General features: G+C 40.6%; 1 protein-coding gene across 6 annotated transcripts in view; it reads right to left on the bottom strand.

Annotated features, from left to right (window-relative positions):
* Positions 1–15,388, bottom strand: part of Znf385b (zinc finger protein 385B) — a 352,707-nt gene that overhangs the window by 262,944 nt on the left and 74,375 nt on the right. For 3 of the 6 annotated variants that reach the window (XM_075984770.1, XM_075984768.1, XM_075984769.1), the window contains exons 2-3: positions 1,097–1,248; positions 112–441 (exon numbers count right to left, since the gene is read on the bottom strand). In XM_075984770.1, the coding sequence (XP_075840885.1) occupies positions 112–394 (283 nt within the window). In that variant the 5' untranslated portion in view covers positions 395–441; positions 1,097–1,248. Of the gene's footprint in view, positions 1–47; positions 57–111; positions 442–1,096; positions 1,249–15,388 lie in introns of those variants that run through there. The other 3 variants (XM_075984772.1, XM_075984774.1, XM_075984781.1) reach the window with 2 other exon arrangements.

The following is a 15,388-nucleotide window of genomic DNA, read 5'->3' as shown; positions in this document are numbered from 1 at the left end:
ACACTGTTGTTAGTAGTTTTAAGACAACCAATACATTGCTCTAAAACCTTCATTTTCTGTAGCAGAACCATTTTTCCAAAACGGCAGTGGTGCGCGGGGCCTGCTTCCTACCTGTGCTGGTGTTGGTGCCGGGGCAAGGGCAAGCGCTGGCCAAGAGTGGGCCTGAGCCCGGGGCTGGGGGCGGAGGCTGCCCATCGCTCAGCTGCTTGACCCGCTTTCGATGTGACTTGCCGTCATAGTGGACCTGGGCCTGGGCCGCAGAGTTTAGCTGGATGTTGCACACATCGCAGAAGGAGAAGAGAATCTTCTTTTTCTCTTTATTGCACGGGTCCCCAGGCCTGTCGTTCTTTAACCCCTTCTCTTCAAAGCCCCGTAGGAAGGCTTCCATATTCATAATTCCATCTTCACGATGGCTGTCATGGCTTAAGGAGTACTTCAGAACTGAAAGGAAAGAAAGCATGAAGGTCTATAAATTTATATATGCTTTCTTGTCTTCCAGCGCTATGATAATTCACTTTTAATGGCTGAGTTCAGCAGATAGGCCTTCAAAAAATCTGAAGCATTTTATATCCCCCTCTGCCTCTCTTTTCTCAGGCCTCCCTCTCACCTCTCACTCCCTCTGTCCTTTTAACTCCTGCCTACCCAGGAGATCTTGGCTAGCAGGGGTTATCTCCAGGGAACCCATTCTGAGCCCAGAGTGAGGACAAGGTCTGGTCATGTGCAGCCAGGGACTGATAGGGACGGCTTTCCTTCATGGTGTCTACCACATTGCAAATTCCATATCCAGGGATATATTTATCTTGGGACTGTTTCCTTCACGAAGTGTAATCTCTGTGAGGACAGCAACCTCATCTCTGGGTATGTTTTAGGCCTAGAACTGAACCTTTTTACATAGTAGGCATATGAATATCTGTTCAAAAAAGAAAGGAATGTTCTAAAACCAAAGAACCCATTAAGACAAAAATGAACACAGAGTGCATGCGCGCGCGCACACACACACACACACACACACACACACACACACACACACACACCTTCGCACAAGCAAACAGACTAGGACTGACAAAGATTAAAGCACAGCATGGCCACAACTTACACTGGATTGTCTTCTAAAAGCCCCTTTAGAAGTCAGCCATCTGGAATTCGCACATATTTTCTTGTAGATGTAGTGAAGCAAACTGTTTGTAAATTTCCAGATTAGCCCATGAATATCAATTTAATCTTTGATAAACTTGAAATGCAGAGCATCTGAAATAGAAAGAATAGAAATACAATATTACAGTAAGTGGGTGCATATGTTAAAAGAGTAACACAGACGCTAAGATAATTATATTTTAAAATGCCAACCTTTTCTGTCAATGATTAGATAACAAAGTCAAGCAGAATGATGCCCCTCCTAAGGGATTTAAAAAGGAAATTTTTCAGTGCCTTGAGACTCTCAGTTAGTGAAAGTTACTTTGCCTTTTTATTTATTTATTGTGCAGTTACACTTTAAATTGGGTTAAATGTTCATTTCAGCTGACCCCAGAATTGCTGGCATCTTCATGCCATCCAGGTAAGTGTGTCAGTGTTTGGTCTCTTGGGCTGAATGAGGAGTAAGCCACTCTTCGAGAAGATGACATGTGTGTATGCAGGCACAGTGACAAACACTCCAGCACCACACTCAAGGGACTAAGGCAGGAGAATTTCAAGTTCAAAGCCAGGATGGGCTATATACCAAACCTCACCTCAAAAAGCAAAAATGAAAATTAAAGACAAGGACAAACAACCAGCCAAGAAGGATGGAAAAGTCATATAAAAGAAGAATCAGGACTCATAATGACTTGCAATAGGTTTTTGTGTATAGGATAAACTCTGGGGATTAAAATATATTATTGGCTTTGAGCGACTGCTTCAATCAAGCTGGCTTTGGGCTCTCTGGAAAGGAGAAATGTAACCCAAGCTCACACAAGCGGTTGTGCACAAGCTCCATAATGAGAACTCAGATGAGTGTGACCATAAAGACAGAAGTTGATTCCACATGCAGTATGCCAACTGTATCTTCAACTTTACCCATACGCCCAGCTGTGACGACAGTTCACATCTTCTTACTTGATACATAAAACATACTCAGCCCATGTAGAATCTTACCGGGTGCCACCATTTTAAAGGACTCTATTCCTTAATCAGTTTTCTTCCTTTATATTTACACCCACAGGCTGGCGAGATGACGCAACAAGTAATGACGCCAAGCCTGACAACCTGGGTTCAGTTCCCAAGACCTACACGTTGGAAGGAGAGAACTGATTCTACCTCCACATAAGAGGTGACATGCTTCCCCTATAGCTATAAGAGGGGTAGGGATCTACACAAATTGTGCATAAATAACAAGTAAGCAATTTCCATATCTAAGCTGGAGAAAAAGAATTCTCATTAAGGTGTGATTTGAATTACACATATACTACATATTACTCAGAGCTGTGCTGGCATTGGTCACCTTTCTTTGCTGGACATTGACTTACAATGATCAGGTGGAAGCTCAAGCAAGAACGAACCTCTTAATTAATATTCCAGTTGAACCCTGACATGCTCACTGGGCAAAGTAACTTTGTCCATCCCACCCATCAGGCACAGAGTGGCTCTCAAGCCTACTACCAACAGGTTTCTGACCTGGCCTTCAAGGCTCTTAAGGCATGCACCCCACGGGACCCTTCAGCTTACTTCCGCAGTTAATGGTCCCATCACTGCCCTCATCGCTTCCTGGATTTCCTCCAGGCACATGGACAAAACACCCTAAGGCCCCAAAGTAGATAGATCTTGATGGGGATGGGTAAACCAGGTCATTGTGGTATGACTGCCCCAGGCAAAACCTGGTAAGAAATGTGCCAATTGGCCATGGATCAGCCTGCCTCCACCAGGGAGGGACTAACTCAGGATAGGTAATGCATATTCTCCCTGTTCTTGCTCTTATTGCCCCTCTAAACAAACTGATTTATTAGAGGAAGAAATTGGCACTTTAAATACCTTGATGAGACTCAGTTGTGACCCTTGCTTTTCTTCATTTTGTATGACACCTTTTGAGGTGAGGAATGTTATTTCAGCATGCTAGGAGCTGACTAAATATACTACGGGCCCATGATCAACTGGGTTTTTATATTATTCATTACAACTGACACAAAAAATTTCAATTAGAACAGATAAAGGCAGAGGTTATGGCCTCGTCTATTCATTTTTTGAAAAAGTTTGGCATAGTATAAAAGGGCTATTTGATTCCTCCTGGATGCTCACATATACCTTAATTGGCAAGGTAGTATTGTTAATCCTTATTCTTTTTAATTGCCTCCTGCAGCATTTTGATAGCAGTGGGCTATCAACACACACAAAAAAAAGGTGACTCTTTGTGTTAATGGCTCTTAGGCATCCCTTTCTCAGTCATCCACAGGAGATTAGCATGCCTGGTTATCTGAAATTCAAAAGGCTATGCCTAGTTCCCTGACCCTGGTAGCTCTCTAGCTCTTCAAAGGATGGTACTCAAGGTTAGGTAAGAACTTGTTCAGCAGGCCAGTCTAAGACAGTCCGGTCGTTCAGCTGTCCTGAGGCAGGGTCAACAAGGCCTGAGAAAAAAACTCTGGCTCATGCTGAGTGCCCATGTTCTAAAGAAAAAGAGTGGATATGTAGGAAGATAAGGCCTACAAGGCTGAGAGATGAGCCAACTTGGAGTCTGCCTGAGGGCCTAGCAACAGGCATGGTCAGAGGTCCTGATTGTGCCTAGTCAATGAGGGGCAACCACTCAATGTCAATGAATTGGAATTGCAGCCTGGGTGCTGGGAGGAGGGGTATATAAGGTCCCCTTATTGCTGAATAAATAAGTCTGCTGTTTTCCTTTTACCTGATTCCCGTTGTCTATGCCATTGGCGTCACACCTTCTTACCCCTCCCCCGAGGGAGTAAGGACCCAGCAAGACAGACCTGTAAGTATTTTTGGTTTTACACTTCAAACCCACAACCTCGTCACACTTCAGAACGTCTGTGCCATATGAAAGCTATGTTCAAACTTCATCATACTCTCTCTTTAAATATCTGAATGGCAAATGAGCTGAACTGATGAACAGTTTGTAATGAGGTAATCAATGTTGCACCCCAGTGAGAGAACACCAATTCACAGCAAAGCAAGAAAAACTGGGACCTGTGAACCTCATAAAACTAGAACAGTCAGCAGACCCCCTAGCATCTCTAGATCCTACTCAAGCAACTATTAAGACCTGTGAGTCCCCTAAAGGCTGTCAACACTTTCATCTGAAAATGTGAACTCTAAAGGTCTCTGGCTTTGCCCGTGTCGTAAATAAGCACAGTATTTCACAGAAGCAAGGTGTCCATCATATTATTCCCCCTTTATATCTGAGAGTGAAACATGGCCCTTCTGCATTATAAAAGGTAAGCCAGCTGCCTCTACTTTTCTGGCTGCTGTAATTTGTCCCAGAAAGAAGTTACATTTTACATTGGTTTACTCATGCATACTCTAGGCAGGAAATCGGGAGCCTGGAAATCTTGTGCCTTCTCCTAGAGCGACACACCCCAGGGATCCTTCAAACCCCAGAACCACACCCATGGGCCACTCTGGTAAGGGTGTGATGCCTTAAGCAATGCTCGCCAACTCCTAGGTACCAGTTCAAGATCTGGTTTCAGTCATCACATCTCACTAACGTCACTTGTAACCAGAGTACATTTAGCCACAGAGGTCTTGGGAAAGGGACCTAGAGGTGGCAAATATTAGAGTCTTGACATCCGCATTGGGTCCAAAATGATATAATGCCCAGGCTCACACCATGTGTGAAGTGATGCCGTTTATAATGTCAACTTTCTGGGTAAGGGTAAGGTTAACAGTTGAGTCTAAGTGGAAGAAGAGAGAAAAATATCACTTGCTATTTTAATTGTTTTTATCAGACTATCTTAGATGGCATGATTTGTATGTACGCATGGGAAAGAAAGCCCTTCAGGCAGGGCTGCTGATTTTTGAGAGCGGTAAGCAATATGCTGCTTTAGGTGAACCGGGTGTCTCTGGGAACAGGACAAGGAGAAGCAAACAGACAAAGTATTCTGTGCCCAATAAATTTGGGTATGCTGTTTGGTCATTTTCATAGAATTTTAGGAAGTCTTTCATTTCTTCCTTTACTTTTTCCTTGATCCATTGGTGATTCGGGTGAGCATTGTTTAATTTCCATTTGTTTTGGGGGCTTTCGGGAATTAGTGTTGCTGTTGTATTCTAATTTTAAGCCATGGCAATCTGATAATATACGTGGGGTTAGTCCAGCTTTTTTTTTTTTATCTGTTGAGGTTTGCTTTGTTGCCTAGCATGTGTTCAATTTTTGAGAAGATTCCATGAGGTGTTGAGAAGAAGGTATATTCTTTTATGTTTGAATGAAATGTTCTATATATGTCAGCTAAGTCTATTTGAGTTATAACATCTGTTAGTGCTTTTATTTCTCTATTAGGTTTCTGTCTGGCATACCTGCCAGTGATGGGAGTGGGGTGTCGAAGCCTCCCACTATTAGTGTGTGGGGTTTAATATGTGATTTAAGCTTTAGAAGTGTTTCTTTTACATAGAAGGTGCCCTTGTATTCAGGGCATAGATGTTCTGTATTGAAATTTCCTCTTGATTGATTTTTCCTGTGAAATTCCTTCTTTGTCTCTCTTGATTGATTTTAGTTTGAAGTCTATTTTGTTAGATATTAGAATAGCTATACCAGCTTGTTTGTTAGGTCCATTTGACTAGAAATCTTTTTCCCAACCCTTTACTCTGAGGCAATGTCTGTCTTTGATGATGAGGTGAGTTCCTTGTATGCATCAGAAGGATGGATTTTGTTTACGTATCCAATCCTTTAGCTTGCGTCTTTTTATAGGTTTATATTGAGGGATGTTAGTGATTGCTAGTTCCTGTTATTTTAGCTTTCACTATTGGTGATGTTATTATGTGTGTTTTTCCCTTCTTTGGAATTTGCTGCTGTGAGATCATCTATTGTCTGTGTTTTTGTGAATGTAACTAACTTCCTTGGGTTGGAGATTTCCTTCTAGTACTTTGTCTAGGGCTGGTTTGTGGCTAGGTATTGGTTAAATCTTGTTTTGTCCTTCTATGGTGATGGAAGGTTTTGTTGAGTACAGTAGTCTGGGCTGGTATCTGAGGTCCCTTACTGTCTGCCTAACGCTTGACCAGGACCTTCTGACTTTCATTGTTTCCACTGAGAAGTAATTCTGATAGGTCTGCCTTTATATGTTACTTGGCTTTTTTTCTTTGCAGCTCTCAATATTCTTTCTTTATTCTGTATGTTTAGTGTTTTGATTATTATGTGGCAAGGGGCCTTTTATTTTTTTGGTTCTGTCTATTTGGCATTTTGTAAGCTTCTCGTATCTTTGTATGCATATCTTTTTTTAGGTTGGTAAAGGTTACTTCTACGAGTTTGTTGAATATATTTTCTGTGCCTTTGAGTTGGACTTCTTCTTCTATTCCTATTATTCTTAGGTTTGGTCTTCTATGGTGTCCCATATTTCCTGGGTATTTTGTGTTCGTCTTTTGTTAGATTTAATGTTTTCTTTATTAGATTAATGTTTTCTTTGTTAATGTTTTCTTTTGTTAGGTTTAATGTTTTGTTAAATGTAATGTTTTGTTTGATTTAATGTTTTCTTTGACCAATGAGTGTATTTCCTCTATCGTATCTTCAATGCTTGAGATTCTCTCTTCCATCTCTAGTATTCTGTAGTCTATGCTTGCATTTGTGGTTTCTAATTGTTTTCCCATATTTTTCATTTCCATAATTCCATTGGTTTCTGTTTTCTTTATTGTCTCTATTTCTGCTTTCAAGTCTTTAATCGGTTCTTTCATCTGTTTGATTGCTTTTTCTTGGTTTTCTTTAAGGGATTTTTTGATTTCTTCCAATTTTTTGTTTGTCTTTTCCTCCATCTCTTTTAGGGAATCTTTTATTTCTTCTTTAAGGGCGTCAAACATTCTCCTAAAGTTAATTTTAGGTCATTTTCTTCTTCTTCATCTCTATTGGGGAATTCAAGTGTTGCTGTTGTAGGGCCACAAGTGTTCGTTAGTGTTGTGTTGTTCTTTGTGATGTTGAGTTTATTGTGACCTTGTTTACCCATCTTTTCCTCCTATTGGTGTAGTTGGGGCTGTGTATGTGGTGATCAATCTTCCAGGTGTCAGCAGATCCAAGGCTCAGGTGGTTGTTCTCATGGTGCAGTCTGGGCCACAGTTTCATTCACCCCAGAGGTCACTCGGCATTCCTGTAGCTCTGCAATCCTGTGCTGCAAGAGCTCCTTCCACTCCTTCAGCCAATAGCCTTTAAGATACCAGCCCACTGGGGCATGGTCTTTTATACTTTTAAAAAGCAGCGGGAACTGGGTGCCCACTCTCTTGCTTCTGGCTCCCTTTCCGGAGGCTAGAGTCTCTGTTTCCTGTTTGCGAAGAGAGGACTGTTGTTTGGGATGGTGATCTGTAAAATTTTCTCCTTAAATAAATAGCCCCTTTTATTATCCATAATTCTTAACTGGTGTGGGATTGTTTTGCGGCTTCAATCCTGGAGGGTTCTTTGGTCCTGATCCAGTGGAGGTCGCTGGCTTGGGCCTGATCCAGTGGAGGTTATTGGCTCGGGCCTGCTCTGGTGTAGGTCTCTGGGTTGAGCCTGCTCCTGTAGGTGTCCCTGCCTCAGGCCTGTTCCTGCAGAGGTCTCTAGCCTGCACCTGGTCCCAAGGATGGGCCTATTCCCATAGAGGTTGCTGGTTGGGGCTTGCTCCAGTCGAGGTCGCTGGTTCATGCCTGGTCCTGTGGAGGTCACTTGCTCAGGTCTACTCCGGCTGAAGTTGCTGACGCAGGCCTGCTCTGGCAGAGGTCCTTACTTGCCGTCTTTAAATCTTCAGAGGATATTGCATGTAGGAATCCTTCTCTGGATACATATGAATTGCAAATATCTTTTTTTACCCTGCTTTTTCCTTTTGGTATCTTTAGTTGTAGAAATAATTTTGACTTTAATATATTTAGTATTTCTTTTATCTTGGAGTCAGGACTTTTTATGCATTTGCCTACTCTGAAGTCATGAAAGCTATGTGTGACTCAAGCCATACCTACCACCATCAACCCTCACCTATGCCTGCCACCATCAACTGTTATCTATGCCTGCCACCATCAACCGTTATCTATGCCTGCTACCATCAACCTTTATCTATGCCTGCCACCATCAAGCCTCACCTATGCCTGCCACCATCAACCCTCACCTATGCCTGTGCCATTACTCCTCACCACGTAACCCTATCATTATAACCCCTCACCATCCTCCAACAAGGACAAGCCTGAGGCTGCAGTAGGTAACAAAGTATCTTTTTTTCCAATGTAGATACCAATCATCTCAACCCATTTATTGGAATTACTAACCTTTCACCACTACCTTATCAATTTTGTCCTCAGGACACATGCTTACACATGCACAGGAACCCATCATATTCACTATGCTCTGTATGCAGAATGACTCCTTTGCTCTGATCAGCTTATTTTTTTTTCCCTCTGCTAAAACCAGGATGTCTTACTGCAGCTTCATGATAGTCTGTGAGCTCTGGGGATTCAAATCCTTCGCCTTCATGATCCTTTAGAGTTGCCTGGGCTGTCTCCGGTTCTTTGAAATTCACACCTTTGAATCATGTCAATTTTCAAAAAGCAAATCATCTGGATTTTAGATATCATTACTTTAAATATACTAATTGTGCAGAATAAGCTCACTAGTTTTTTAATTAAAAAATACATAGTAATTTCAAAAATGAAATCCGACTAAAGAATTTTAAAAACAGTTTCGTTTTCCAAGATGGGAATAAAATATTTCAATTATAGGTGTGTGTGTGTGTGTGTGAAGTATATTCTCAGAGATAAGAAAGTGCCTGTAAAATGTAGTTATTATTCCCTCAAATAAATCATGAGACAAGGGTTTTTTCTTCATGTAAGTGTGGAGAAAGTACACATGAGCAGCCTAGCATGATTTTGTGTTTTCAACATCTTAGCTACTCTTTCATAGTCTCAAGGTGCAAAGGAGTGTGTTGTGAGCCTAGGTGGCCATCCGCCTCATTTAACGTGAAGTTCTCCCTGTTTGCGTCTGTCAGCCTGGTACTGTAGTGTTTTTCCTGGGCACAGGTGTCCTGATTTGACCTACTAGTCAAATAACAAGTTCATACAAATTTGATTGCTTGTTTTGTTTTTTTTTTTACTACAAATGCCACACCAATTTATTGCCCAAGAAAATAGTTTCCTTTGTGAACAAATTATCGTAAATTAGAACTGCTTAAGTGTTTCCAAATGTTCCTTTTACCCATAAAGCCCTCTTGATGGGTTAGGAAGAACTGCCTTTGGTGATGCTGGGTTTAAAAAAACCTTCATGAGTGAGAGAACGGGTCCAGTGGGGAAGCTGCCCACAGTGGAGGGTGAGTCCAGTCCTTGCCATGAGCTGAATGAAGTCATTACTTTTTATGCTTTTATAGCTCAAGGACAACTTTATTTGAGACAGAGAGGAAAACAGCGCAGGCGAGCTGTAAATCCAAAGCTGCTGGAAAGACGGGGATGGGGAAGAGGGACACTGGAATGGTGGAGAGGGGGGAAGGGGGCCGAGAGTCATCCCTTCAAGAAAAGCAGCCTCAGCATTGGAGTCTGCAAGCAGCTACAGGGGCAAAGACGGGGGGAGCTTATGATTTATCTGAGGAACTAATGACTACATTCACACACACACATTTTGAATACAACTATAATTAAAATATTTTATTTCGCTCTTGGAAAACAAAACTGTTTTGAAAATTCTTTAACTGAGTTGTGTTTTGCTTTTGAAATTACTGTGTCTTTTCTATTATAAAACTGGTGAGCTTATTCCCCACAAAGAGTGCATCTAAAGTGAACTTTGACCCAGAGAGAGAGTAAAGCAGCCCAGAGCTAGGGCAGCGTGAGAGAGCTTCCAGAGAGTGTCTGCAAATGGGATAAGGAGAAGGAAAAGAAAAGGCATACTGAGCACTGGGTGGCAGATCTGAGTTAGGACCGCACCGGGTTCAGCTCTTGTGTTCCCAAACAAAGGAGTGCATTGTAGTGCAATGGTTAGAGAGAAACAGAGACAGCAGGGGTGGACAAGTGAGCCAAGAGGAAAGCCCCTAAAAGTCAAATCCATTCCTTCTTGAGGAACACTGCTGTCTTCTGTGGAGCCAGTTGGTGACTTTCCTGTCCCCTCCTCCATGCACAGGAAGCTCCTCTCAGGCGGGATTGCTCATGCTCACTTCATACAAAAATGCACAAAAGCACTATTTATAATGGACCTACACCAAAAGTACCCAAATGTTCACTCAGAGTATGCACAGTACACCATTTTAAAACTCACACAATAAAACCTATATGTATTCATATTGCAAGATAGTTATTCAATATATTAATTCCACAAGTGAATAACATATCAAGAAGAATGATTTGATTTTCGCTACATAAAACAATATGGCTGAATCTCAAGAATAACACCACTTAGTTGTCGCTGACCATGTTAGCCTTACCTTCTCGCCCATTTCCATTCCTTTATGTCTGTGTCGACCCACAGAAACACTGTACACCAGGGATTTCCAGTCACACTGGGCTGGGACACATGTAGGCAATTTTCACTATCCTTCTTGTCTCCCATTCTGCTCTCTCAGCTCTACAGCAGCCTGCTTGCAGGATCCCCTCCTCCCACCCCACCTACTTTCCCTGGAAGTTATGCCACCCGGTGAGCAGCACTGGCCTACCAGGAACCCATGGCCATCACACTTGCCTACCACCCAGAGTGGTCCACACTAACCAAAGAATGGGACACCCCCCGCAAAAAACACAACCAGATATCTACATCAAGAAAAATCTCAAACATCATAACGTCAGGTGCTTAGTTCTCAGAACAAATGCACAATCATTAACACCCAAGACAATATGCTGTTGCAGGGAGAGGTTGCTTGTTCATCCAAGCCTCCCAGCTAGCTTAGCCCCAAAATAACCACAGAGAAATTGTATTAATTAAAACACTGCTTTGCCCATTTGCTCTTGCCTCTTATTGGCTAACTCTCACATCTTGATTTAACCCACTTCTATTAATCTGTATATCGCCACATAGCAGTGGCTTACTAGAAAAGATTCAGCATGTCTGACTTTGGTGGCTCCATGGCCGCTCTCTCCTCCACCTTTCTTCCTCCCAGCATTCAGTTCTGCCTTTCACTCCTACCTAAGTTCTGCCCTATCAACTAGGCCAAGGCAGCTTCTTTCTTTATTCATTAACCAATACAAGCTACATACACACAGAGGGGATTCCCACATCAATGCCTCCTCCAGAATCCAGTAACCCTACTGCAAGAGGCCCTATGAAATCCAAGTTACTTAAAACATAAGGCAAAGATTTCACAGTAGCAATTATGATTAGGTTCAAGAACCTTAAAGAGGCTATGAATAAATCTCTTAGTGAAGACCATGAACAAACAGTTCAATGAAATAATGAAAACAGTTTAAGACATAAAAGCAGAAACTGAAGAAAACCTAAACTGAAATGAAAACCTTAAAATGCCAAACCAAAGTCACACAAGTAAGCCTCACCAACAGCATATAAGACCTGGAAATTAGAACTTCAGGTCTTGAAGACAAAGTAAAAGGAATGGATAGATCAAACATAGAAAGTAAGACTTCAATCTAAAAAACAAACAAAAAAAAACAGTCATAATACATCCAGAAAATTTGGAACACTATTAACAAAAACAAATTTAAGAATAACAAACAATAGTGAAATGGTGAAATAGCAATAGTGAAAGAAGAAACTCTGGACAGAGGCACAAGAAATATTTTCAACAGAAACAGAAGAAATTTTCCTTAACCTATAGGAGGAGGTTCCTATCAAAGTAAAAGAAGCATACAGAACACCAAACAGACTGGATCGTAAAAAAAAAAAATTCCCCATAACACATAATAATCAAAATATTAAATGTACAAAAAAAAACTCAAGAAGGAATTTTAAAATGTTATAATTGAATTTAAATGAAAATACAGCATACCTACACATACCAACCAACATTTAAGGGATACAATGAAGGCAGTTCTAAGAAGCAAGCTCATAGCTCTAGGTGCCTACATCAAAAAATTGGAGAGATCTTAAACTAGTAACTTAAGGAAACACCTGAAAGCTCTAGAACAACAAAAAAAAATATGTAACACCCCAAAAAAGTAAAAGACAAGAAATCAGTATCTCAGGGCTGAAATCAATGAAATAGAAACAAACAAAAACAACACCCCAAAAAATATAATCAATCAATGAAATGAAGAATTGGTTCTTAAAGAGAATCAACAAGACTGACAAAACCTTAGCCAAATTAACTAAAATATAAACAGAGAAAAATTAATGAAATTAGAGACAAAAAAGAGGATATTACAATTAACATCAAAGAAATTAAGAAAATCATAAGAATATTCTTTAAAAATCTGTATTCTACCAAACTAGTAAACCTACAAAAATGTATGAATTTCTTGTGTGTATGTGTGAAGTCAAGATAAAATAAGAAATTTAAGCAAATTCATAACCCCTAATGAAATAGAAATAGTAGTTAAAAGTCTCTCAAAAGAAATAAGGAAATAAATAAATACCCAGGTCAAGATCAATTCAGAGCAGAATTCTATTAGAACTTAAAAGAATTAACACCAATACTCCTCAAATTATTCCATAAAATAGAAAGTGAAGGATGATTTCATAATTTTTTTTACAATGTCATTGTTATCCTGATATCAAAGACATACAAAACCTCATGAAAATCCCCCAAATTACAGAATATTACGAAGGCTATTGGTTGCTCACCTTGACCTGATGGTAAGGTCCTGTAGTTAAATACAATATTTACTTATGTTACAGAGGAGTTGAGCTGGTGCCTAACTAGACTCTTCACCCCAGTCGATTGGCATCTGTACTACTGGAAAATACTCTCCATGTTACTGGAGGAGAAAGATAACAGTGGCCTGCCTGATACACACACTGGTGCAACAGTGACTCAAATATTATAGGAGCCATCAACCACTTGTTTTTTCTTTTTTTTTTTTTGGTTTTTCGAGACAGGGTTTCTCTGTGGTTTTGGAGCCTGTCCTGGAACTAGCTCTTGTAGAACATGCTGGTCTCGAACTCACAGAGATCCACCTGCCTCTGCCTCCCAAGTGCTGGGATTAAAGGCGTGCGCCACCACCACCCGGCCATCAACCACTTTTTGAGAGGACTTAAGGCTCACTCCATGAGATAGAGCCCATACTTGCCACGACTAAAATGTCCAAGAGCCTAAGACTTAAGGTCCTGGGAAAAACCTGCTGTGGCTATTCTGCTAAAGGAACACAGTAAGAAAATAACGGTGTGGACGACTTCAAGGGAACAGTCTCTCCCAGACACAACAGGACAGATGCACATATGAACTGCAGCGACACGCACAGCACTTACATGGCCTCAAGTCAAGCGGTTCCAGTACGGAGGGTGGGAAGTGGACACAGAGTCCTGTCCTAACCAAGAAGCTGGTTATTGTGCTGAACAAGGGAAAATCAGTCTTCTCCAATAGAGTCTAAGTATTATCAAACAAAATTTAGGGCAGCCCCACGCCCATGAGTAGCTGACCAACACTAAACAAATTCTGTAGCATCTTTGAGGACTTTTGTTTCATTTTGCTTGTGGAGGGCATTATTTTGTCGTGTGGTCTTTTGCTTGTTTATTTTGGTTTTCATTTTTGTGTTTTTGAAGGGTCTTTTGTGTTTCTTATTTTTTTTTTGTTGTGCTTTGGTTTTGTTCCTTGTTTGTCTGAAAAAGAGAGAGAGAAGAACATAAAGTTGGGGAGTGGGAAGGTGGAGAGGATCTGGGAAAAACTGGGAGAGGGAAAAACACGATCAGAATATATTGTATAAAAAATGTATTTTAAAAAAGAGTAACACTGGGTAGATCAAAGGTTACAAATTTTCAGTTAATCTGGATATATAAAACAGGGGATCCTGTGAAACTAGTCCACGCTCTTAGAGGTAAAGTTGGTCATTGTCTTGAATGGTGTTACAGGGTGAAGGGCTTGGCACGGCTTGGGGTGATCACAGAACACATTCAGCTCTGTGTGTTGAGCGGACTGAGCCAAGCGCTGCTGACACAGGTGCATTCACTTAGAGTTTTATTGACATTAATAATAAGCACACACACATTTCTGTGTATCTATCATTCGTCCCTAATTTTTTTGTTTGCTTTAGTATTAAGAATTAAACCCAGGCCCTCATGCATACCAGGCAAACACTCCACCACTGAGTTAGATCTCCAGCCAATATAATTTTTTTAAAGTTATAGTCAACATAGAAAATTTGGGAAATGTCATTTTTAAAAAAAAAACCCTTACGCCTATGAGGGACATATTTTTTTAAGAATATATACTTTCATGTTTATTCCTAGAATGATGATATATTTGTAAAATTGTTTTTATTACAAATTTTCATACGATATATTTTGATATTCTTTCCCCTCCCCCTTTCCTAGCAGGCATCAATTGCAGATGTCTTCTTAGAGGACTTGAACCTTTGCTGGGCAAGAGCTCCATCACAGAGTCATGTTCCCGGCCCCCACCTTTCTGACTACTTAAAATAATTCTAGGAAAGAAATACTCAGGCGCCTTGTCTGTCTGTACATGTTTATGATTATTCTCTTAAGACAAACTTTTGTAAGTGGAATTCCTAGGATCGTTTGGATACTTGTTGCCAGTTGGAGCTCCAGCTGAGCTGCACTGACTTGAATGTTTCTCAGCGGTGTGTGGGAGCACCGCGCCCCACTGTCATAGCATCAAGAAAGCTGCTCAAAGGGCTCAGCCTGACAGGAAACCTGGCTCCAGTGCATCTATGTGCTACCATAGCTGCTTAGAGTTTCCTGTGCACCTTGACCTCACATGACCCTTGCTGGGCTTGCCTTCTTCTCTTTTTTCCATTGGAGCTGTCTCCCTTAATGTTTTCAAGATATGTGTGTGTGTGTGTGTGCATATGTATACATCTCTCTATATATTTATTTAATATATTTATATAATTAATATATGTATGAGAACTTTGTCTCACCAATTACCAACATTCTTCCATTTAATTTGCTGTTTCATTTTGTTTATTGTAATTTTTGGATGTACTTGATTTTACTTGTAATATATTAAAACAAATCCACCTTTTCATTTCAGATCTCTGTTTTTAGCTTTTAAAAAAAGAAAATCTGTCCTCTGTGTTGAAGACGTTCTTAATTCCTAATTGCAATTTTACAACTGTCATTATATAAGCACGGTATATATTTGACAAAGTATAAAAATGCAGGAGTCTAAAAAAACAGGCAATCCCTTTGAACTGCTAAGGATACATG

Source organism: Microtus pennsylvanicus, chromosome 9, assembly GCF_037038515.1.
Source record: "Microtus pennsylvanicus isolate mMicPen1 chromosome 9, mMicPen1.hap1, whole genome shotgun sequence".
In the NCBI taxonomy this organism is placed as follows: Eukaryota; Metazoa; Chordata; class Mammalia; order Rodentia; family Cricetidae; genus Microtus; species Microtus pennsylvanicus.
This window is presented reverse-complemented; position numbering and strand designations above follow the sequence as displayed.